The sequence below is a fragment of the Hypanus sabinus genome, chromosome 9 (genome assembly GCF_030144855.1).
Source record: "Hypanus sabinus isolate sHypSab1 chromosome 9, sHypSab1.hap1, whole genome shotgun sequence".
Classification (NCBI taxonomy): domain Eukaryota; kingdom Metazoa; phylum Chordata; class Chondrichthyes; order Myliobatiformes; family Dasyatidae; genus Hypanus; species Hypanus sabinus.
The window spans coordinates 165522443-165548175 of record NC_082714.1 but is presented as its reverse complement, the minus strand read 5'-3'; the positions used below and the strand labels follow the sequence as shown (position 1 = coordinate 165548175).

Sequence of the window (25733 nt, the reverse complement as noted above, 5' to 3'; positions counted from 1 at the left end):
CGAACGATTCATCACTCTCCAAAGATATTCCTCCTCATCTCCATCTGGGGGGCCCTATTTTCTAAGGAGGTGATTCCCAAGTCAAGACTCAGCCATGAAACATCCCGTCTCTCCTCCTCCTTGTTAGTGAGGTTTCATTCCTTGCCCTCTCTAGGACCTCCAGAACCATGGGAGATAACCAGACAGCTGAAAGTCATGGGAAGGGACAACTCGTCATCGGTACTTCACCACGTGGGATTCACGCATGATCTTCCTTTTGCTCTCCTGTTTATTTCCCTGAGTGTCTCTTGCAATTCTGATACTCCATAAGAACTTCACTTGTTCCAACCTGCTCACATCTGCTATGCACCTCCTTTTTTTCCTTAACCAGGGCCTCAATATCGCTTGAAAGCAAGATTCCCTACACCTGTTATCTTTACCTTTTATTCTGAGAGGTACATACAAGCTTTGCACTCTCAAAATTTCACTTTTGAAGGCCTCCCACTTACCAAGCACACTTTTGCCAGAAAGCAGCCTGTCCCAATCCACACTTGCCAGATTCTTTCTGGTACCATCAAAACTGGTCTTTCTGCAATTTAGAATCTCAACCCTTGGAGCAGACCTATCTTTTTTCTATATATTTTTTGAAACTCATGGCATAATGATTACTAGATGCAAAATGCTTCCCTACACAAACTTCTGTCACCTACCCTGCCTCACTCCCTAAATACAGATCAAGTCACACACTGTTTCTTTGGGACTTCTATGACTGATGAAGGAAACTTTCTTGAATTAATTTGACAATCTCTATCCCATCTAGTCCTCTTACAGTATGGGAGTCCCAGTCAATATGCGGAAAGTTAAAATCACCTACTGTAACACAGTACTAACTGGGTCAAAAGTCTTCAGCACGTGACTGAGGGAATGACGTTCTGTAATAGACAATAGGACAGTGATTTGACACTAACATACACGGTGAAGACTGTTCCTCAGTATAATCACAGTATGCATAGGGGCTGTTCTACTCTAAATTAACTACAATTGCTGTTAGTTCCCACAATGTTCACAGAGCCTGCTGTACTCAGTGATGTCACAGAGGGTGCTCTCCACTCTAACACACATGGAGCAACACCCTCACAGTGAACAGAGACCGATATTCCCAGTGGGATTCACAGGGATTGCTATTCTTAGAATAAACATGGAATTTACCAATCACTGTGGAATACACAGCAGTTCCCAATAAGAATTTGCAGTTGCCTGTGAAACAGACGTGGTAAAAAAGATTCTGGTAATGTACACGAGGGTTTGGAGGACAAGTCTTTATGTATATTTAAGGCAGAGGTTGATAGATTCTTGACTGGCCAGGGCCTGAAGGGATACGGGGAAAAGGTAGGAGCTGAGAGGAAAATTAGATCAGCCATAATGAAATAGCAGAGCAGACATGATGGGCCAAAAGGCCTAATTCTACACCTAGTGTAGTTTCTAGTGTAACTCTACAATGTGGGCACTGTATGTTAAACAGTAATGTATATTTGCAGGATGCAGTGCAGTATACCACAGTGGAGATAAAGTCTATAGAATATACAGGAATATGATTGCTGTAGATTATAGAGGCAGGCTGACAATAGGACCATGTTGTATATTACACTGATCGTACAATCATGTAACTTTCGCAGGGAACAGTGCTGTATATTATGGAGGAGGTACGGATTATGCATTACATAGAGGCAGTGTGCTGCATGTGACACTGGGGGGACATATTATACAGACCATTTCTGTATCAACAGGGGCTACAGACTGTAGATTATACAGGGGTTACAGTCTGTAGATTATTAAGGGGTTACAGTATATATCACACAGGGGTTACAGTCTGTAGATTACACAGGGGTTACAGTCTGTAATTATACAGGGTTTACAGACGGTAGATTATACAGGGGTTACAGTCTGTAGATTATACAGGGGTTACAGACTGTAGATTACACAGGGGTCAGACTGTGGATTACACAGGGGTCAGACTGTAGATTATACAGGGGTTACAGACTGTATATTATACAGGGGTTACAGTCTGTAGATGATACAGGGATTACAGACTGTAGATTATACAGGGATTACAGACTGTAGATTATACAGGGGTTACAGACGGTAGATTATACAGGGGTTACAGACTGTAGATTATACAGGGGTTACAGTCTGTAGATTATTAAGGGGTTACAGACTGTAGATTATACAGGGGTTACAGACGGTAGATTATACAGGGGTTACAGACTGTAGATTATACAGGGGTTACAGTCTGTAGATTATTAAGGGGTTACAGACTATATATCACACAGGGGTTACAGTCTGTAGATGATACAGGGATTACAGACTGTAGATTATACAGGGATTACAGACTGTAGATTATACAGGGGTTACAGACGGTAGATTATACAGGGGTTACAGACTGTAGATTATACAGGGGTTACAGTCTGTAGATTATTAAGGGGTTACAGACTGTAGATTATACAGGGGTTACAGACGGTAGATTATACAGGGGTTACAGACTGTAGATTATACAGGGGTTACAGTCTGTAGATTATTAAGGGGTTACAGACTATATATCACACAGGGGTTTCAGATGGTAGATTATACAGGGATTACAGACTGTAGATTATACAGGGGACAGACTGTAGATTATACAGGAGACAGACTGTAGATTTTACAGGGGTTACAGACTGTAGATTATACAGGGGACAGACTGTAGATTATACAGGGGTTACAGACTGTAGATTATACAGGGGTTACAGTCTGTAGATTATACAGGGGTTACAGACTGTAGATTATATAGGGGTTACAGATGGTAGATTATACAGGGGTTACAGTCTGTAGATTATTAAGGGGTTACAGACTGTAGATTATACAGGGATTACAGACTGTAGATTATACAGGGGACAGACTGTAGATTATACAGGGATTACAGACTGTAGATTGTACAGGGGACAGAGTGTAGATTATACAGGGGTTACAGACTGTAGATTATACAGGGGACAGACTGTAGATTATACAGGGGTTACAGACTGTAGATTATACAGGGGACAGACTGTAGATTATACAGGGGACAGAGTGTAGATTATACAGGGGTTACAGACTGTAGATTATACAGGGGACAGACTGTAGATTATACAGGGGACAGACTGTAGATTATACAGGGGTTACCGTCTGTAGATCATACAGGAATGTTCTCTGCAGTTTATATAGTGTCTGTGGGGGAAGGGGCTGCTAGTAATAGTCATTTTGTAATGGACTCAGACTGTAGATTATTCAGGGGACAGAGTGTAGATTATACAGGGGTTACAGACTGTAGATTATACAGGGATTACAAACTGTAGATTATACAGGGGTTACAGACTGTAGATTATTTAGGGGACAGACTGTAGATTATACAGGGGTTACAGACTGTAGATTGTACAGGGGACAGACTGTAGATTATACAGGGGTTACAGACTGTAGATTATACAGGGGTTACAGTCTGTAGATCATACAGGAATGGTCTCTGCAGTTTATATAGTGTCTGTGGGGGAAGGGGCTGCTAGTAATAGTCATTTTGTAATGGACTCAAACAACTGTGCTTTTCCAATCAGTGCTATTTGTGGTCATTCTTACTTCAGCCATTGGGCTCCATCATGAGACAACCCAGAGCTGGGAAAGTGATGACCCCCTTCTGTTAGAGGTATCTTATTTAAAACATTTTTTTCCCCGCTTCTCTTCTGCGCACATGTAATGCTATTGTGACACTGCAATTACCTTTGAGATCCATAAATTATCTATGTATAAACGGCAATATATGGGGTTATGATGACGTTTTTGTCAATCATTTGCCACTATTTTCCTGTAATAAACTGCAGCCAATTATCTGCAATAACAGGGGCTTTTAACATGAAGGTTATGCCTCACCTTTTAGCTGCAGTCCTCTACACCTCTTGTTCAATCCCTCCATTCCCCTCCCTCACCTGTCTGTTCCTCCCCCTCCTCCTGCTCTTCCCAACTCCATCCCTCCTCCCGCTTCCCTTCATTCCTCACTCATTTTCCCCTACTCCTATGCCTTCGCCCTCTCTCCCTCCCATTCTTCTTCCATCCCCTACTTCCTTTCTCCCTCCCTTTACCCTCTTCCCCTCCATTTCCCCTTTACTCCTCCACAGCTTTCCTACTCCCCCCTCCTCCCTTTCCCCCTCCCCAGTCTCCTCTCACATCCATTGCTGGCTTCCCACTAACCTCCCCCCAACTGCACACTCTCCCCTATCCTACCCTCTTCCATGCACCCATTACCTCTTCTCCCTCCTCCACTTTCCCCTCTTCCCATTCACCCCTCCTCTCCTCTCTCTCCACCTCCCCCAAACTCTTGCCCCCTCTCCCCCACTTCAAACTCTTCCTCCTCTCCCGTCTCCCCATTTCCCCTCTTCCTCTTCTCCCTCATTCCCCTCCCCTTCACACCCTCCCTCTATACAAACTTCCCTCCCTCTTCCCTTTTGCCCCTTCCTCAATTCCCCTTCCCTTCCTCTCCTTCACTTCCTTGCCATCCCCATTCCCATCTCCCCTCCCCCTCTTCTCCCTCCCCATTCCCCTCTCCCTCACTCTCCCCTTCACTCCTCTCCCCATTCTCCTCCCACTTCCCTCTCTCCCCTACCCTTTCACCTCCTCTTTTCCCACTTCCTTCTTTCCTTTCCCCTCTCCCCATCCATCCCTCCCCTTCGTACCCCTACCCTTTCCCAGTTCCCCTCTCTCCCACTTCCCTCTTCCCCTTGCCCTCCCCCAATCTCTCCCTTCACCCCTCCCCAACTCCCCTCTCCCACCTCTCCCCATTCCCACCTTCCATTCTCCCTTCACTGTTCCAATCCTCCTTTCCCATTCTCCTTCTCCTCTCCCCTTCATCCCTCCCCAACCCTATTTCCCTCTCCTGTTCCCCTCTCCCCATTCCCTATTCCTCTCTCCCACTTCACCCACCTCATTCTCCCCATTTCCCTCTCCGTCTTCCCCGCTCCCTTTCACTCTCCTCACTACCACTCCCCCATTTGTCCCTTAGTCTCCCCATTCCCTCCCAGTTTCCGTTTCCCCTTTCACCCCTTCCCTCTCTTCAATCCCCCTTCCCAACTTCACCCTCTCCTGATCACCCTCCCTTCCCATCCCCCTCACCTTCACCCCTCACTCTCCCTGTTCCCCCACTCCACCCCTTGATCTCCCATTCCCATCTCCGTTTCCCCTCTGCCCTATCCCATTCCTCTGTTTTCCTCTCCCTATTCCGCTCTTCCCTCTCCCAGTCTCCCTCCCCTTCCCCTCTCCCGGATCCCCTCATTCCGATTCTCGTTCACCCCTTCCCCTCCCTGCCTCCCTGCCCCCTCTCTCTCCGCAGTCCGCCCCTCTCGCAAGCCGCTTTACCGCATTGCTGTAGAGGCGGTGGGCGGGCCGCTTTTGCGCAGCGCCCGGCCCGGAGTTCCGACACCGCCCCCCAGCCCAGCGATAAAAAGCGGCGAGAGGCAGCGCCGGCTCCCCGGCACCAGCGCCAGGTGAGCGGCTGTTTGCGGCCCCGGTCGGAGTGAGGGATGAAGGAACGGAGAGGTGGAGGGAGGGAGGGAGACCGGGGATGAGGGGGTAGTGGATGGTGAGGCTAATGGAGAACGGGATGGACGGATAGTGACAGCGACAGGTGGAGGGAGAGGGGGAGAGGGGGAGGGGATGAGGGAGGGAGACCGGGGATGAGGGGGGGATAGTGACAGCGACAGGTGGAGGGAGAGGGGGAGAGGGGGAGGGGATGAGGGAGGGAGACCGGGGATGAGGGGGGGATAGTGACAGCGACAGGTGGAGGGAGAGGGGGAGAGGGGGAGGGGATGAGGGAGGGAGACCGGGGATGAGGGGGGGATAGTGACAGCGACAGGTGGAGGGAGAGGGGGAGAGGGGGAGGGGATGAGGGAGGGAGACCGGGGATGAGGGGGGGATAGTGACAGCGACAGGTGGAGGGAGAGGGGGAGAGGGGGAGGGGAGCGGGCGGAGATATTTCGGGAAGATACGAGTCTCTGCTGGGGTGTTGCGGCGGGTTGTTTTTGAAAGCGCTAATGTTTCGGGGTGACCCCTTGACCGGGCGCTACCCCGCTTCTGCCCGCAGCCTCCCACCATGGGCAAGGAGAAGATCCACATCAACATCGTGGTGATCGGCCACGTCGACTCCGGCAAGTCCACCACCACCGGCCACCTCATCTACAAATGCGGCGGCATCGACAAGCGAACCATCGAGAAGTTCGAGAAGGAGGCGGCAGAGGTAATGGAGAGCTCTGGGCGGGTCCCAACACCGTGTCGTGAATCCCAGTAGCATCCCAGCAGAGTCTCATCACATTAATAACAATTCTCACAGGATCCCAGCTGAACATTGGCTGCTCAGTCTACCTCGGAGACGAGGTTAAGCTCTGAAGGGGGTTACACACAGCAGCGGACCTGGATCATTTCCCACCAGCAGGAGGTGTGGGCTTCTGGAACAACTTGGACTGCCAACACTCCAGGATTTCCAGGAATGATCTCCAGGATTGCTGGGATCCTTGGAATAATAGATCAACTCTGGTATTATTGGGATCCTGGGAATGGTGGGTCAGTCTCTGGAAATGGTGGGATCCTGGGAATGGTGGGTCAGTCTCTGGAAATGGTGGGATCCTGGGAATGCTGGGTCAGACTCTGGGAATGCTGGGTCAGACTCTGGGAATGGTGGGATCCTGGGAATGCTGGGTCAGACTCTGGGAATGGTGGGATCCTGGGAATGCTGGGTCAGACTCTGGGAATGCTGGGTCAGACTCTGGAAATGGTGGGATCCTGGGAATGCTGGGTCAGACTCTGGGAATGGTGGGATCCTGGGAATGCTGGGTCAGACTCTGGAAATGGTGGGATCCTGGGAATGCTGGGTCAGACTCTGGGAATGGTGGGATCCTGGGAATGCTGGGTCAGACTCTGGGAATGGTGGGATCCTGGGAATGCTGGGTCAGACTCTGGGAATGGTGGGTCAGTCTGTGGGAATGGTGGGATACTGGGAATGCTGGGTCAGTCTCTGGGAATGGTGGGATCCTGGGAATGGTGGGTCAGACTCTGGGAATGGTGGGGTCCTGGGAATGGTGGGTCAGACTCTGGGAATGGTGGGGTCCTGGGAATGGTGGGTCAGTCTCTGGGATTGCTGGGATCCTGGGAATGGTGGGTCAGACTCTGGGATTGCTGGGATCCTGGGAATGGTGGGTCAGACTCTGGGAATGGTGGGTCAGTCTCTGGGAATGGTGGGTCAGACTCTGGGATTGCTGGGATTCTGGGAATGGTGGGTCAGACTCTAGGAATGGTGGGTCAGACTGTGGGATCACGAACCTAAGTGAGTGGTATTCTCGTGCCAGGGAACACTGTAACGAGAGCAGAAGCCGTTCTGGTGGTCAGTGCCTCTTGAGGAGGAGGTCCCCCACCGCTGGGGAGCCACTGACAAACTTGGCGTTGATTAGGGTAGTGATGGGCAGCTGGTGGGGGCTGTGGTTTGGAATCAGCCACTGGCGGCAATTTGACACTCTCCCCTTCACCTCCCCCCTCCACAAACACCTGCTCTTTGCCTTCCAGCCTTCAAGTGCTGGCTGGTCTGCCCCCTGCCACTGACCCATGACCCCTGCCCTCTCACATCGTGGCAACTTTAAAACTCTCAGCCTTCTTTTCAACCCCTGCTCCCCAACCCTCCCTGTGACCTGCCAACCAACCACACCTCAGTTTCCAGCCGTCTGCTGCCATTGCTCCCTCCTCATTTAATCTTCTCAGTACCTCCTCAGGCCTTGGCTGCTTGCCCTCACTTCACTTCCACTGGTTCAGAGCCAAGCTTGATTCTGAGAAATCTCCCGAGGTAGTTTGTCACATTAAGAAGGAGTCATATGAATGCAGGTTGTTGCTGTCCTTGGTTTGAACGGTGGCCCTCTCCCTGGCTCACCTCTCTGCTGAACCTATGGTTTATCAGGCCATCCCCAGTTCCTGACCTGGAGAGCTCGCAAAATTCTGCAGCAATGTTCTGTTAGGGTGAATTTATGCCCCTGCGCCCACTGTTGGCTCTGAGAGTGACGTTGCCTCTGGCTGCTGGGAAGTCATTCTTTTGGATATGGTGGCATCGACTCAGAATGATCAGTTTTGTTGTGTCTGGAAACCCTCAGCACTCTCTCCCTGCACTGAGGAGGGTTTAGTCACCAGCTCTCTGAGGGATGGTCTCAAACTCTCTTTGAGAGCTGACGTTCTCCTGGGCCACGCGGAGAGAGTGCTGAACGATAAGGATTAGCTTTAATTGTCAGATGGATGCAGTGAGATGCATCGATGAGGATGTGCTGGGGGCAGCCCACAAGTGTCACCAATGCAGCAAACCCACAACTTACTAACCCTAGTCTCTGAATGTGGGAGGAAACCAGAGCTCCCGGAGGAAACCCACGTGGTGATGGGCAGAACGCTCAAACTCCTTAGACAAAGGTGAGAATCGGAGACGGCCGGCCTGTCTGTAAAGGAATCTGCTACCTGAGCTAATATTGAAGGTGTGGCATTAATTACCAGGACCTTGATTTTCACAGTCTGATCCAAACAACTTGGAAAAGAGGGTCCAGAGGATTGACAGAGTATATTCTGGTACTGGTATTTGGATTGGTTTATTCATGTCACTGGAAATACAAAGTCTTACACACTGTTCATGCAGATCAAATCATCACACAGTGCACTGAGGTAAAACAATCACAGTGTAACAGCTACTGAGAAGGTGGCTCAGCTACAGACGAGACGCAGAGCAGGTAAACAATAAAGTGCAAGATCATAACGAGGTAGATGGTGAAGCTAAGAGTCCTCCTTATCATAGAAAAGGTCTGTCCAGGAGTTGGGTAACAGCTGCCCTTGAGCCTGCTGGTATGTACACTGTCCACTGTGAGAGGGGAGAAGAGAGAATTTCTGGGAGGGGTAGGGTTTCTGACTATACTGACAGTTTCACCAAGGCAATGGAAAATACAAAAACTGTGCCGGCCCCTGGACTATCGGTCTGACTGGCCATCCATGTCTAATATGGGACCCAGCAGGTCAGGCAGCATCTGCAGAGGCGGAGGAGGTGAGAACTGAGGCCCACCTGGGGTAAGTGATCATAATGTGAACAATCGCTCTCTGCTGCTTTCAGATGGGTAAAGGTTCCTTCAAGTATGCCTGGGTCCTGGACAAACTGAAGGCAGAGCGAGAGAGAGGGATCACCATCGACATCTCTCTCTGGAAGTTTGAAACACCAAAGTACTACATCACTATAATCGATGCTCCAGGACACAGGGATTTCATCAAGAACATGATCACTGGGACCTCGCAGGTCAGTGGAATTTCCTGATGAGCTACTTAATGATGTAACCTCTCCTACTCCCTCCCAAACAACTCCCAGGTCATCTTCAGGGAATGTGATCCAACAAAGGAGGGGATTGGATGCGAGGGGCTGAGGGAGGGAATTCCATGGGTTGGTACATATAATGTACTTGAGGAGTGATTCATCAGGGAGATGATGAATCTTTGCCAAGAATCTATGCCGTGCTGTCTGTCTCTGCCCCCAGAAATGAGCAATGAAGCTGATGTGTTTCATTTAGTGGGTAAACTGGTGTGTAGAGTTGACAGTTCAATCCTTTTATTCTGCATTGTTGCTGATCAAATGCCTTTCGGATCCATTCAGCAGTGTGGAGTAACAGAGGGATTTTGGGCTCCATGTCCAGAGAACCCTCGGAGTTTCCACACAGGTTGCTAGGGTGGTTAAGAAGGTCTTCATTAGTCAGGGGACTGAGTTCAAGAGCCACAAGGTTGCAGCTCTATAAAGCCCTGGATAGACCAAACTTGGAATTTTGTGTTCAGTTCTGGTTGCCTCATTAAGGAAGGACGTGAAAGCTTCAGAGAGGATGCGGAGGAGATTTACCATGGATTAGAGAGTGTGTCTCATGAGGAAAGGTTGAATGGGTCAAGGCGTTTGTCTCTGGAGCGAAGGAGGATGAGAGGGACTTGATAGAGGCGTACAAGATGATAAGAGGCATAGATCGAGTGGACAGCCTGGTGGGGTGGGGGGGGGAATAATACAAGGACATACTTAGGGATTTTTAAGAGACTCTCAGATAGAAAACTGGAGGGAGGGATGTGTTAGATTGATCTTGTTGAGGGTAGTATAACACCATAGGCCATAGGCACTGTATTGCACTGTGCTGCAATGCTCTCTGTTCTAAAGCAGAGTTTTCTGTAAATTCTGTAGAACCTGCCATAGGAGGAGGTTGAGTGTGGGAGCTGAGGGCTCGGTTGCTGGTGATGGGGCAGGAAGTGGAGGGGAACAGAGATGGTGGAGAGCTGAGGGCTCGGTGATGGGGCAGGAAGTGGAGGGGAACAGAGATGGTGGAGAGCTGAGGGCTCGGTGATGGGGCAGGAAGTGGTGGAGAGCTGAGGGCTCAGTGATGGGGCAGGAAGGGAGGGGAACAGAGGTGGTGGAGAGCTGAGGGCTCGGTGATGGGGCAGGAAGTGGAGGGGAACAGAGATGGTGGAGAGCTGAGGGCTCGGTGATGGGGCAGGAAGTGGAGGGGAACAGAGATGGTGGAGAGCTGAGGGCTCGGTGATGGGGGAGGAAGTGGAGGGGAACAGAGATGGTGGAGAGCTGAGGGCTCGGTGATGGGGGAGGAAGTGGAGGGGAACAGAGATGGTGGAGAGCTGAGGGCTCGGTGATGAGGCAGGAAGGGAGGGGAACAGAGATGGTGGAGAGCTGAGGGCTCGGTGATGGGGCAGGAAGTGGTGGAGAGCTGAGGGCTCGGTGATGGGGCAGGAAGGGAGGGGAACAGAGATGGTGGAGAGCTGAGGGCTCGGTGATGGGGCAGGAAGTGGAGGGGAACAGAGATGGTGGAGAGCTGAGGGCTCGGTGATGGGGCAGGAAGGGAGGGGAACAGAGGTGGTGGAGAGCTGAGGGCTGGGGCCTCTCTGTGGGTTACATACACATACATCAATGCGGTGATGGAACGAGACTGTGTCCTGTGGAGCTTCAGCAGACCCTTCCCACCTCCTGACTCAGGAATGTCCTGTCGTTAGTGAGCTTTGTTCCCCACGATTGACCAAGTGACACTGACCCTGGACCTTCTACTCCTGGCTTCAAAATCTTGCAGTGCTGGTGAAGTGTGAGAGTGTTCTCGAACCCAGTCTGGCGACAGCTCCCTTCCTGCTGTGTTGACCCAGCCTGGCCAATATCTGTCTTACACAAGCAGTTCTACAGATGCTGGAAATCCAGAGCAACAGGCACACAGTGCTGGAGGAGCTCAGCAGGTCAGGCAGCATCTGTGAAGGGAAATAAACTGTCAACTTTTCAGGCTCAGGACCTTATGAAGGGTCTTGGCCCAAAACTCAGACTGTAGACCCCTCTCCATAGATGCCCCTCCGCAGTTCGTGTGAGTGTTATTCTCAGAGTTCTGGAGGATGTAGACGTCCCTCGGGGTGTTAATCCATGTTTGGACAGAACGAGTTGGTGCTGAAGTGAAGTTCTGGGATGGTAATGGGACTCCTGCAGAGGGAGGAGACTGTGAGTTGTGGATCAGTGTGGATCTCCCATCTCTGCTCCGTCCCTCGATTCCCTGAATACCCAACTTCTCCCAGTCTCCGCAACACGTCCCTGGTTAGAGAATCCCAATGATTCACGAGTCGCTCTGACCCAGAGACCCCCACCCTGCGGAGACATCTAACTCGGTCATTCAGAAACTCTGGAATTGCTTCCAGAGGCAGGGGGTGAAAGCATAGATCACACGAAAGGGAAGAGAGGGAGGTGGACAGGCATAGGGTGGGGGGGTCAGGTTGGGGGTCATGTGGGGTTTGGGGATCAGAGGGTGTTGGATTGTTGAGTCAGTGTGTCGGGTGTACGGTCAGCACATAGAGGTCAGAGGGTGTCAGGGAGAGTTTGAGGTTGTGGAGTCATGAGGTGAAGGTTAGAAAGGAGGTTGATGGAAAGTTAAAGGAATATGGGTTGTGGAAGTCGGAGATCATAGGTTAGTGAGGAGAAGTGGGGGATGTGAGTGAGGGTTCAGAGGGGTTAGGGCAAGGAGTTGAAGAGCGTGGAAATCAGAGACTCTGCTTCCCACTGATGAATGCCTTCTCCCTCCTCACAGGCAGACTGCGCAGTGCTGATCGTGGCAGCCGGCGTGGGTGAGTTTGAGGCGGGCATCTCGAAGAATGGGCAGACGAGGGAGCATGCTCTCCTGGCCTACACGCTGGGCGTGAAGCAGCTCATTGTGGGCGTCAACAAGATGGACTCCACCGAGCCCCCCTACAGCGAGAAGCGCTACGACGAGATCGTGAAGGAAGTCAGCGCCTACATCAAGAAGATCGGTTACAACCCAGCTACCGTCCCCTTTGTCCCCGTCTCCGGTTGGCATGGCGACAACATGCTGGAGGCCTCGCCCAACGTGAGTATAACTACCTGTTACCAGGCAGTGGCGCGTGACCTGTCCTCAGTGAGAGGGTGTCCTGCCTGTCCCTGGAGGGCAGCTCCCAGGTTCACCCTGCAGTCTGCTGAGGTCAGGGCGGTTATGAGGCAGACAGTGCGAGGGTTGAGCAGTTAGTGACACGGCTCTGTTGACCCAGACAGTGCAGAGGTTGTGTTGATGGTGTGGGAGTGGGGTGAATGGTTATGCTGACCTAGATGGCCAGGATCCAGCGGGCTGGGGTCCCAGCGACCCAGGGATCAGAAGCTGAGAGAGGCGGAAGCACCTCCTGGACACTGGGGTGGAGACCCCAGCCCCTGTCTCCTGGAGATGGGTGGTTGCCCCTGAGTCCAGTCAGCTTGTGGTCCCAGTGTGAAGGGGTGATGGTGGGGGCTAATTAGTGACAGGAATTGGTGGAATGATGGTTGGGTCATGCGGGACGGTGAATTGGGGCGTTGAAATCGGCACCACACTGGAACCACTCAGCCTTTGTCAACTCCCAGTGCAGCATTTCCAACAGCCCATCCCTCCCATCCCCTACAAGTCCTCTCCCACACCTGCCCTACAACTGCCCCCTTCACACCAGCGGCAATTTACAGCGGCCAGTTAAGTAACCCAGGTGTCAGTGTGATGTGGGAGGAGAGCAGAGCCCCAGGGGAAAATGTGGAAACCCCACCCAGACAGGGACAGAGGAGGGAACTGAACCCAGGTCACTGCCCTACCATCCCAACAATTGACTGAGCTCCGGGGCAGAGTGAGATGGTTGGCTGGCACATGCATGTACGTGTACACGTGTGTGCCTGTGCATGTACGTGTACATGTGTGTGCCTGTGCATGTACGTGTACACGTGTGTGCCTGTGCATGTGTGTGTGTACACGTGTGTGCCTGTGCATGTACGTGTACACGGGTCTGTCTGTGCATGTGTGTGTACACATGTGTGCCTGTGCATGTGTGTGTACACGTGTGTGCCTGTGCATGTACGTGTACACGGGTCTGTCTGTGCATGTACGTGTACACGGGTCTGTCTGTGCATGTACGTGTACACGGGTCTGTCTGTGCATGTACGTGTACACGGGTCTGTCTGTGCATGTGTGTGTACACATGTGTGCCTGTGCATGTGTGTGTACACGTGTGTGCCTGTGCATGTACGTGTACACGGGTCTGTCTGTGCATGTACGTGTACACAGGTCTGTCTGTGCAATGTGTGTGTACACATGTGTGCCTGTGCATGTGTGTGTACACGTGTGTGCCTGTGCATGTACGTGTACACGGCTCTGCCTGTGCATGTACGTGTACACGTGTGTGCCTATGCATGCATGTCTGTATGTGCGTGTTGACTTCCAAAGGCCATAATTAGAATCACTGTCTTATATGATGTCAAATTTGTTGCCATTATAAAATTACCATAAATGACAAAATAAGTAAATAGTGTAAATTAAAATAACTCAGTAATGCTGGAGGAACTCAGCAGATCAGGCAGAATCTACAGAGAGGAATAAGCAGTCGATGTTTCAAGCCAAGACCTTTCATCAGGACTGGAAAGGAAGCGGGAAGATGCTGGAGTAAGAAGGTGGGAGAAGGAGGAGGAGGGGGACTAGCTATAAGGTGATAGGTAGAGGTGTGTAGGCCTCTGTTAGTCTCGATAGACCATGGATTTGCGCCTCAGAAAGTTTCCAGGGCGCAAGCCTGGGCAATTTTTTTTTAATGGAAGACCGACAATTGCCCAAGCTGCAAGTCTCCCCTCTCCATGCCACTGATGTTGTCCAAGGGGAGGGCATTAGGACCCATACAGCTTGGAGGGAAAGGGCTGGAGAAGAAGGAATCTAATAGGGGAGGAGAGTGGACCATAGGAGGAGGGGCAGCAGGGAGAGGTGATGGGCAGGTGAGGAGAAGATGTAAGAGGCCAGAATGGGGAACAGGAGGAGGAAGGGGTATGGAAAGAAACTGGAAGCAGAAATCAATGTTAATACCATCAGGTTTGAGGCTCCTTAGATGGAATATGAGGTGTTGTCCTCCACCCTGAGAGTGGTCTCATCGTGGACCGACATGTCGAATGTGAGTGGGATTAGGAATTAAAATGGTTGGCCACCAGGAAATTCTGCTTTTGGTGGATGGGGTGCTTGATGAAGCAGTCCTCCGATCTACGTCAGGTCCCACCAAGGCAGAGGAGGCCATACCAACATACAATAGACAACCCCAACAGATTTGTAGGTGAAGTGTTGCCTCTTCTGTAAGGACTCTTTGTTAAAATAACTCCTCTTTCCTCTTTTAAAATACTTTCCTCTCACTTTAAACCACGCCCCCTCTTCCACAGGGAAGAGAGTCAAACTGTTTACCTTCTCGATGCCTTTACCAATTTTGTGTACCTCTGTCAGGTCACCTCTCTGCTTCTTTCCGTCCAGGTACAACAATCCCAACCTATCCAATCTCTCCCCTTAACCAAACGCTTCCAATCCAGGCAACATCCCAGTGGATCTCCTCTGCCCCCTCCCCAGTGGAACCACATCCCATAGTGAGGCGACCAGAATTGTACACAACACGCCAAGAGTGGTCCAGCCAGTGTTTTGGGAAGTTGCAGCATGAAATCCCAACATTAATATTCTATTAAGCAGCTGAAGAGGGTGTCCACAGTCACTGGAGCATGACTGTTGAAGTACAGGGAGCAGGGATGGACATGGAGGGAGAGCAGCAGGAGGAGAGGGGCTGAATGGCTTGTTTCCAGGAGCGTGCTCCCTGACGGTGTGTCGATGGAATGAGTTGCCAGAGGAAGTGGTTGAGGTAGGCACATTGAAACCTATTGAATATTGAAAGACCTAGATAAAGTGGATGTGGAGAGGATGATTCTGATAGTGGGGGAATCTAGGGTTAGAGGGTAGAACCTCAGAACAGAGAGTCAGCTGTTTAGAACAGAGGTGAGGAGGGATTTCTTTGTCAGGATAGTGAATGTGTGGCCACAAATGGCTGTGGAGGCTGTATATCTGCAGCAGAGGTTGATAGATTGAGTAGTCAGGGTGTCAAAAGTTACGGGGAGAAGACAGGAGAATGGGGTTCAGAGGGGTAGTAAATCAGCCATGATGGAATGGCAGAGCCTACTTCTGCTCCTGTGTCTTAAGGTGTTCTAAACAACATTTAAAAGACGTACAGATGGGTACGTGGATCGGAAAGGAGAGGAACAATGGTCAAACACAGCAACGTGGGGCTGGTTCAAAGCCCTTTGGGTCAGCTGGGATGGGTCGGGCCCGCTGAAGAGGCACTGTCATGCTGTCTGACGGTTTGACTCGGGTATTTTTATCCACGAGGCTGTGGTGAAGGTTCAGCCTCGATCCTTACATGGGGCGGCTCCAGCATGGGTTATTTTTATCCACTCAGGAATCTGCCGTCACTGGGCCTCTGGGATTCCGGCCCACCATCCCAGGGGTTATTTCTGTCTTCAGACTGTCAGAGACTGCTGCTGTGCGGTGTGACACAGTGGGGTGGGGGGGGGGGAGGAGAGTGAGAGGTGGAGGGGTGGGTGTGTTTGTGTGTAGATGAGGTGTGTTTTGTCTTTATGTCGTGAGGGATGAGTATGTGAAATCTCAGTCCTAACAAGGAGACCCTCGACACACCAGTGACACCCCTTTCCCCTCCCCAGTGCTATAAACAGACAGGCTGTGCTTGGTCATGTGGGAGAGGGAATGTTCTGGAAGCCTGGCTGGTGACTGGGGTGGCAGCATGCCAGACTCAGCACGATTGTGATGGCCCCTTGATCAGGAAGCTCCACGTTACCACGGCAGAGTCAGGTTTATCAGCACTGACCTACAAGGTGAAATCTGTTGTTTTTGCAGCAACTATCCAGTGCACAGACATAGAATCACTGAAATAAAAATCACCTATCAGGCTGGTACAGCTCAAATCTGCTTATGACACAGCTAATGCTGGCAGACTTTCAGATGGTGACAAGGAGGTGCAGAGGAGTGAGACTGATCAAATCAAAATCAGGTTTAATATCACTGAATACTAAATGAAAGTTGTGCTGTGGCAACAGCAAGTGCAGTACACAATAATAAACTGTAAATTACAATAAGAAATGTATTTAAAAATCAAATTAGGTCAGTAGTGCAAAAAGTGGGTGGCGGGGGATGCAAGGCACTCCTTCCCTCCGCTGGCCTGCGGGTCACCCTCGGGCAGGATGCAGCACCTGCTCAGCCCCCGATCAGGGTCACGTGAAGCTGTGGGAGCAGGTGGTGGACGGTCGTACGAGCAGCCGGTGCAGATCACAAGTCCTGGTTATGTGACCACTGACGCCAGGCAGACAATCTCTGAAGGATATTGATAATGGTTGGGGTCACCCGTCTTGTAAAGACACTGCCCAGAAGAAGGCAGTGGCAAACCACTTCATTGAAAGACCATGATCGCCATGTATTACGACGCAGCACATAATGATGATGAGTAGAAAAAGAGAGCAAAAAGAAATAGTGGGGTAGAGTACACGGGTTCATTGTCCGTTCAGAAATCTGACGGTGGAGGGGAAGAAGCTGTTTCTAAAACATTGAGTGTGTGTCCTCAGGCTCCTGTACTTTCTCCCCGACAGAGGGATCCTTACTGATGGATGCTGGCTTTTTGAGCCATGTTCCTTCTGTTAGTTTACAGCTGGGTGACACAACCAGTGCTCTGAGCAGAAAGTTTTACACGGTCTGAAAACGGCTTGGCACTTTGAATTAACATTATGCAAAATAAAATTTACAACTGCGTGGCAACAAAGGCTGTGTGCACAGGAGCGTTTCAGTTACTGCGCTGCCGTGCACCCGTGCAGTTTAGAGGGAACAGAAGTGTCTTCAAAACTGGTGTCACAGTCAAGTGCTTAGCTGACCTCTGACCTGTGCCCTGTTCTGACAGATGCCGTGGTTCAAGGGTTGGAAAGTCGAGCGTAAGGAGGGAAATGCCAATGGGGTGACCTTGCTGGAGGCACTGGACACCATCTTGCCCCCTACCCGGCCCATCACCAAACCCCTGCGGCTGCCCCTGCAGGATGTCTACAAGATCGGAGGTGGGTATGGCTGGGGTGGGGAATGGGGATAGGTTGGGGTAGGAGTTTGTGTTTGGGCTTTGGCAATGAGTGTCACTCTGCCGGGATGGGAGGAGCAGGTGGGGGTGTCATTGCCAATAGTAAATTAACTAAAATAACTGACACCGTACATATAAACTCTCAACTCAAACAAACTTTATTTTACTTGTGCTTGAGAACTGCATGGCCCGTCAGCCACACTGTTCTGAACTCTGAACAGAAACTGCTATTTTTATACAGAAATGCAGAAATGGCTGATCAGTTACAGATATTAAGCATCTGTATGTTTGAATTCCTTATTTGAAATTCACAATAGAAATTTTAAAAGTTAAATTGAAACTTCAAGCTAGCAACTGATGATATTTTGAAGTTAGTAAAGCAATTGTCCCTTATTTGGGAGTATTTCACATTTCGTCAGTCTCTGGCAACCCTACTCTGCAAAGGGCAGCTCAGTTTTTCTGGGTTGTTAAAACAGTCTCAGTCATTCTCACATAACCCGTTTACAATACGTCAGGATATCTCCAGTGGTCTCACTTACAAGGGTCCCCCTGTCTGGGTTTGACCCCACACGGGTCACAGACTCCCCTGTCTGGGTTTGACCCCACACGGTCACAGTCTCCCCGGTCTGGGTTTGACCCCACACGGGTCACAGTCTCCCCGGTCTGGGTTTGACCCCACACGGGTCACAGTCTCCCCGGTCTGGGTTTGACCCCACACGGTCACAGTCTCCCCGGTCTGGGTTTGACCCCACACGGTCACAGTCTCCCCGGTCTGGGTTTGACCCCACACGGTCACTGTCTCCCCTGTCTGGGTTTGATCCCACATGGTCACAGTCTCCCCGGTCCCAGACCCCACACGGATCACAGTCTCCCCGGTCTGGGTTTGATCCCACATGGTCACAGTCTCCCCGGTCCCAGACCCCACACGGATCACAGTCTCCCCGGTCTGGGTTTGATCCCACACGGTCACAGTCTCCCCGGTCCCAGACCCCACACGGATCACAGTCTCCCCGGTCTGGGTTTGATCCCACATGGTCACAGTCTCCCCGGTCCCAGACCCCACACGGATCACAGTCTCCCCGGTCTGGGTTTGATCCCACATGGTCACAGTCTCCCCGGTCCCAGACCCCACACGGATCACAGTCTCCCCGGTCTGGGTTTGACCCCACACGGTCACTGTCTCCCCTGTCTGGGTTTGATCCCACATGGTCACAGTCTCCCCGGTCCCAGACCCCACACGGATCACAGTCTCCCCGGTCTGGGTTTGATCCCACACGGTCACAGTCTCCCCGGTCCCAGACCCCACACGGATCACAGTCTCCCCGGTCTGGGTTTGACCCCACATGGTCACTGTCTCCCCTGTCTGGGTTTGATCCCATACGGTCACAGTCTCCCCGGTCCCAGACCCCACACGGATCACAGTCTCCCCGGTCTGGGTTTGATCCCACACGGTCACAGTCTCCCCGGTCCCAGACCCCACACGGATCACAGTCTCCCCGGTCTGGGTTTGACCCCACATGGTCACTGTCTCCCCTGTCTGGGTTTGATCCCACACAGTCACAGTCTCCCCGGTCCCAGACCCCACACGGATCACAGTCTCCCCGGTCTGGGTTTGACCCCACACGGGTCACAGTCTCCCCGGTCTGGGTTTGACCCCACACGGTCACAGTCTCCCCGGTCCCAGACCCCACACGGATCACAGTCTCCCCGGTCTGGGTTTGACCCCACACGGGTCACAGTCTCCCCGGTCTGGGTTTGACCCCACACGGTCACTGTCTCCCCTGTCTGGGTTTGATCCCACACGGTCACAGTCTCCCCGGTCCCAGACCCCACACGGATCACAGTCTCCCCGGTCTGGGTTTGACCCCACACGGTCACTGTCTCCCCTGTCTGGGTTTGATCCCACACGGTCACAGTCTCCCCGGTCCCAGACCCCACACGGATCACAGTCTCCCCAGTCTGGGTTTGACCCCACACGGATCACAGTCTCCCCGGTCTGGGTTTGATCCCACACGGTCACAGTCTCCCCGGTCCCAGACCCCACATGGATCACAGTCTCCCCGGTCTGGGTTTGACCCCACACGGTCACAGTCTCCCCTGTCTGGGTTTGACCCCACACGGTCACAGTCTCCCCGGTCTGGGTTTGATCCCACACGGTCACAGTCTCCCCTGTCTGGGTTTGACCCCACACGGTCACAGTCTCCCCGGTCTGGGTTTGACCCCATACGGGTCACAGTCTCCCCTGTCTGGGTTTGATCCCACACGGTCACAGTCTCCCCTGTCTGGGTTTGACCCCACACGGGTCACAGTCTCCCCGGTCTGGGTTTGACCCCCACACAGGTCACAGACTCCCCTGTCTGGGTTTGATCCCACACGGTCACAGTCTCCCCTGTCTGGGTTTGATCCCACACGGTCACAGTCTCCCCGGTCCCAGACCCCACACGGATCACAGTCTCCCCGGTCTGGGTTTGACCCCACACGGGTCACAGTCTCCCCGGTCTGGGTTTGACCCCCACACAGGTCACAGACTCCCCTGTCTGGGTTTGATCCCACACGGTCACAGTCTCCCCGGTCCCAGACCCCACACGGATCACAGTCTCCCCGGTCTGGGTTTGACCCCACACGGTCACTGTCTCCCCTGTCTGGGTTTGATCCCACACGGTCACAGTCTCCCCGGTCCCAGACCCCACATGGATCACAGTCTCCCCGGTCTGGGTTTGACCCCCACACAGGTCACAGACTCCCCTGTCTGGGTTTGACCGCAACCCTTGCCCTGCAGTCTGCCCTGTGACCTGACCCCATGACCTTTACTCCTTCACCCCTTGTTTTTGCAATTTGTACCATGACCTTTGCCGTTGCTACACTTGCCCCTCTGACTTGACCCTTTACCTTTGCATCTGCAATCCGTCTGTGACCCCTGCCCCACTGTGTGACCCTGCAACCCTCAGTTTATGTGTGTATGCACACCGGCAGGGATCGGCACAGTGCCTGTGGGCCGGGTGGAGACGGGAGTGCTGAAGCCTGGGATGGTGGTGACCTTCGCCCCGGTCAACATCACCACCGAGGTGAAGTCAGTGGAGATGCATCATGAGGCCTTGTCTGAGGCCCTGCCTGGAGACAATGTCGGCTTCAACGTGAAGAACGTCTCTGTCAAGGATGTCCGCCGTGGCAACGTGTGTGGGGACAGCAAGAACGACCCGCCCATGGAGGCCTGTACCTTCACCGCCCAGGTATGGGGGGCAGGGAGTGGGTGGAGGGAGAGGAATGTTGAGGACAGGGAATGAGGGAAGGTTTAGGGGAGCGAGAGGAGTGTGGGAAGAGAGGAAGTGAGGGGAGAAGGTGGGGTGGGGTAGGGTGTTGGCAAAGAGTAAGGGAAGAGATGGAGGGCTTGGTGACAGGGAGGGAGGTGTGTGAGGAGTGATTCTTGTGGCTAATTTTGGAGCATCACTAGGGAACCAGGGTCAGGCTTAAAGGTCAGGGGTCAGAATCTCATGCAGATATTAGTAGAGTTCGCCACTGAGGAATTTGAGGGAGGGAGTGGATATCTCATCCTCTGGGGTGATGTGTGAAGGGATGAGGAGGATGAGGGCATGAGATCTGGAACAGTAATGGATTGAGAATGGCAGAGTACTCCAGCAGACTGACCTCAGACACCATTCATCAACAAAGCTCTGTTCCCAATCGAGGGTCCCTCAACGGACCTGGGAATGTTTGGAGAGACGTATACTCCATTTCTTTCCCCACAGACACCGACTGAAAGAAAGGTCTTGGTCTTGGGCTGGGATTCAAAGTGGGGTCAGGCTAATACAGGCAGCAGAGGCACCAGGAATGTCCGTAGTCATAGAGCACAGCAGCACAGGAACAAGCCCTTGGGTCACCTAGTCCATGCTGAATCGTTAATCTGCCCAGTCTCACTGGCCCACACCCAGACCACATCCCTCCATACCCCTCCCATCCATGTACCTATCCAGACATCTCCCTGGTCCCATCAACCCTCACCCAGACCACGTCCCTCCATACCCCTCCCATCCATGTACCTATCCAAACTCCTCCCTGGTCCCATCAACCCACACCCAGACCACGTCCCTCCATACCCCTCCCATCCATGTACCTATCCAAACTTCTCCCTGGTCCCATCAACCAACACCCAGACCACGTCCCTCCATACCCCTCCCATCCATGTACCTATCCAAACTTCTCCCTGGTCCCATCAACCCACACCCAGACCATAGACCCCATACCCCTCCCATCCATGTAGCTATCCAAACTCTCGCTGGTCCCATCGACCCACACCCGGACCATAGACCCCATACCCCTCCTATCCATGTACATCCAGACTTCTCCCTGGTCCCATCAACCCACACCCGGACCATAGACCCCATACCCCTCCCATCCATGTACCTATCCAAACTTCTCCCTGGTCCCATCGACCCACACCCAGACCATAGACCCCATACCCCTCCCATCCATGTACCTATCCAAACTTTTCTTAAATGTTGAAATTGGACCTGAATCCATCACTTCCACTGGTAGCTTGTTCCACAGTCTCACCTCTTAAACTTTTCATCTTTCACTCTTGACTAAGTTAATGGCATGTTAGCCTTCATAACAAGAGGAGTTGAGTATAGGAGCAAAGAGGTCCTTCTGCAGTTGTACAGGGCCCTGGTGAGACCACACCTGGAATATTGTGTTCAGTTTTGGTCTCCAAATTTGAGGATGGACATTCTTGCTATTGAGGGAGTGCAGCGTATGGCGGGACTGGCATATGTTGAAAGATTGGAGCAATCTGGCTTGTATACAAAGGAATTTAGAAGGATGAGAGGGGATCTGATTGAAACATGAGATTATTAAGGGATTGGACACACTAGAGGCAGGAAACATGTTCCCAATGTTGGGGGAGTCCAGAACCAGAGGCCACAGTTTAAGAATAAGGGGTAGGCCACTTAGAACGGAGTTCAGGAAAAAACTTTTTCACCCAGAGAGTTGTGGATCTGTGGAATGCTCTGCCTCAGAAGGCAGTAGAGGCCAATTCTCTGGATGCTTTCAAGAAAGAGTTAGATAGAGCTCTTAAAGATAGCAGAGTCAAGGGATATGGGGAGAGGGCAGGAACAGGGTACTGATTGTGGATGATCAGCCATGGTCACAGTGAATGGTGGCGCTGGCTCAAAGGGTCAAATCGCCTACTCCTGCACCTATTGTTTATATTAACCCATGACCTTTAGTCGCAGTGTCACCCAGCCTCAGTAGAAAAAAGCCTGCTTGCATTTAGCCTGACTATATCCTTTATAATTGTTTGTACCTCTATCAAATCTTCCCTGAATCTCCTACACTCTAGGGAATTAAGACCTGACCTATTCAGCCTTTCCCGATAACTCAGGCCACGTGGCCCGGCAACATCCTTGTAAACTTACTCAGCACACTTCCAAATTTATTCACAGCTTTCCTGTAGGTAGGTGACAGAACTACACACAACTCTCCAAATTAGGCCTCACCAATGTCTTACACAATTTCAAGATAACCTCTTAATATAGTCAGGGATGTTGACTCTCAGTGCTGTCTCACTGTGTTCCACCCAGTTAGTGGGGTGTGACCCTGGCCATAGCTTCTCTGGGGATGGGTCACGAGGGTGAAGTGCCTCTATCTTGGAACATGGTTATATGAGGGTGAAATGCCTCTGTCACTGTGGATGGGGCATTTAAGAGTGAAATGCCTCTGTCACTGGGGATGGGTCACGAGGGTGAAGTGCCTCTATCTGGGAACATGGTTATACGAGGGTCACTGGGGATGGGTCACGAGGGTGAAGTGCCTCTATCTGGGAACATGGTTATATGAGGGTCACTGGGGATGGGGCATTTGAGAGTGAAATGCCTCGATCACTGGGGATGAGACATGAGGGTGAAGCTTCCTCAGTCAATGTCCAGGCTGGAATCTCGACCTGCAGAAAGCCAGCAGGCAATGGGCACCTGACATGGGTATCTCACCTAGGTGGGTGGTTGAGAAACTATTCCAATGTGGAAATCATGTGCTAGAAAAACTGTGACCGGTAATTAGTGGAAATGCCCAGGGTGGGTGTGGAGCAATCTCTGAGGGAGGAACTCAAGGTGTGATGGGACAGTGAGGGGGACTGGTGGAGATCAGGAGCTAGATACACTATGAACACTAATAAATCAGTGGAAGCTCCCTTTCATAGGGAGTGGTGTGTATGTGGAACTGTCTCTCAGGGAGAGGGTCCTCCTGCATCCACAGGTCATCATCTTGAACCATCCAGGGCAGATCAGTGCTGGTTACTCCCCGGTCATCGATTGCCACACCGCCCACATCGCCTGCAAGTTCGCTGAACTGAAGGAGAAGATCGACAGGCGTTCTGGCAAGAAGCTTGAGGATAATCCCAAGACCCTTAAGTCCGGTGATGCCGCCATTGTGGAGATGACTCCTGGGAAGCCCATGTGTGTGGAGAGCTTCTCCAAGTACCCACCCTTGGGTGAGTACCTGAGAGTTGGTGAGGACCTCCTCATCCCCAGACCACAGCTGGGGGTGGGTTGGGGGGAGAAAATGGACAGAGTGAAGTCCTTTGCAAAGCACCAGGTATGTGCACAGCAAGTTCCACAAAATGCTTGGGAGCTCAGGCAGCTTCTATGGAGAGGTACAAACAGTCACTGTCTCAGAACTGGAAAGGACAGTGTGTGGGGAGGGGGAATGCCATGTGAGGCCAAAGTCAGGTTGGAGGAGCAACTCCTCATTGCATTTGGATAGCCTCCAAACTTTTCCCATTCCTCATTCTGGTCCCCATCATCCCTTCAGTTCTCCTCACCTGTCCAACACCTCCCTCTGCTGCTCCTCTTTCCCTTGATTCACTCTCTTCAATCAGATTCCTCCTTCTTCAGCCCTTTACCTTTTCCACCTATCACCTCCCAGCTTCTTACTCCATCCCACCTTCCCCTTCCCACCCCACCACCTGGTCTCTCTGATACCAGCTGCTTGTACTCCTTCCCTCCCCCTCTCCTAACTCCTTATTCTTCTGCCCCCTTCCTTTCCAGTCCTGATGAGGGGTCTTGGTACCTAACGTTCACTGTCCTGGGATCCCGTATTCCCTTCCGAAGGTGGACTGGGGCCTGAGAAGTCCCTTGTTTGACAAACGACTCCTCAGGTCCCTCACCATGGTGGGTGGGTGGCTGAGGGTAGATCCCCCTCTCTGGTCACTGCCTCCTTCTAATGGGCCCTCCACTGTCTGGTTCCAGGTCGATTCGCTGTGCGTGACATGCGTCAGACCGTGGCTGTGGGTGTCATCAAAAACGTGGAGAAAAAAGCCAGCACCACCGGGAAGATCACCAAGTCTGCCCAGAAGGCCCAGAAGGCTCAGGGCAAGTGAATGGGATGTCCTAGGGAGGTTAGCACCAAACCAAGCCCCCTCAAGGTCTACCCTGTGGCCAAGGGGCACGTGTGCGCATATGCCGGTCAGAGCTCGCTGGTCAACGACTGGATGTTAACTATTAAAGTTCAATGGAAGTTCTTTAAAAGGAAAAGTGTTAGTGGGGGTCTTGGTTTTCTCAATAAACAAAAGCAGAGACGTGAAACTGGTGTCTCAGTGTCTTCCTCAGGTCACACAACATGTTACCCTCGTTTTTTATAAAAATATGTTTATTACAAATTACAGTACCAGCAAACAAATTAAAAATAATCCCATTCCTATTAAGGATAATATTTATATCCAAACAATCCTGGAACACCTCCGTGGACACCGTGTCTTCCTTCTCCATGGTTACTCAGGCACGGACATATCTCGACAATATTGCCACCAGTCAGGCTGGGTAGAGCCCTCTGTTACCTGCCTCTGGCTTCTACCCCTGTCCCTTCCAGTCCCAAAGAAGGATCTTGACCTGAAACTTCGACAGTTTATTCCCCTCCATAGATGCTGCCTGACCTGCTGAGTTCCTCCAGCATTGTGTGTGTGTTACTCTAGATTTCCAGCATCTGCACTACCTCGCACGATTCCTATGTCTTCTGCTTTATTGCAGGTTTCTGGCACCTGCAGTGCTTTGGTTTGTCTACACTCATGACCCTGGTGGAATGGGGCTGCCCCGCTCTGGGGCTCAGATCAGTCATGGCTCAGGCCTGGGAAGTGTGTACTCCTTCTCGGGATCAGACTGTGTGCTGAGGGAGAGGGAGGGTGGACTGGCAGTGACAGCTGCCTTGAACAGGTGCCAGGAGTCACACACCCTCTCTGTGCCCCGGGACAGTAATAACTC

General features: G+C 51.8%; 1 protein-coding gene across 1 annotated transcript; it reads left to right on the top strand.

The window, feature by feature from the left end:
• The first annotated feature begins 5360 nt into the window (after positions 1 to 5360).
• LOC132400009 (elongation factor 1-alpha 2) lies at positions 5361 to 25061 on the top strand. Its single transcript, XM_059981053.1, has 8 exons — positions 5361 to 5516; positions 6113 to 6265; positions 9152 to 9331; positions 12129 to 12425; positions 17320 to 17470; positions 20461 to 20717; positions 23734 to 23968; positions 24726 to 25061. The coding sequence occupies exons 2-8, from the start codon at positions 6122 to 6124 to the stop codon at positions 24854 to 24856; spliced, it is 1395 nt and encodes a 464-aa protein (XP_059837036.1). The 5' UTR covers positions 5361 to 5516; positions 6113 to 6121; the 3' UTR covers positions 24857 to 25061.
• The last annotated feature ends 672 nt before the right edge of the window (positions 25062 to 25733 follow it).

Excerpts from the sequence above, each read along its gene's own strand:
- LOC132400009 (XM_059981053.1), top strand. The coding sequence starts at position 6,122 with ATGGGCAAGGAGAAGATCCACATCAACATCGTGGTGATCGGCCACGTC. Across the intron at positions 9,332-12,128 it reads TGATCACTGGGACCTCGCAG|GCAGACTGCGCAGTGCTGAT; the intron begins GTCAGTGGAATT and ends CCCTCCTCACAG. Across the intron at positions 17,471-20,460 it reads GGATGTCTACAAGATCGGAG|GGATCGGCACAGTGCCTGTG; the intron begins GTGGGTATGGCT and ends GCACACCGGCAG.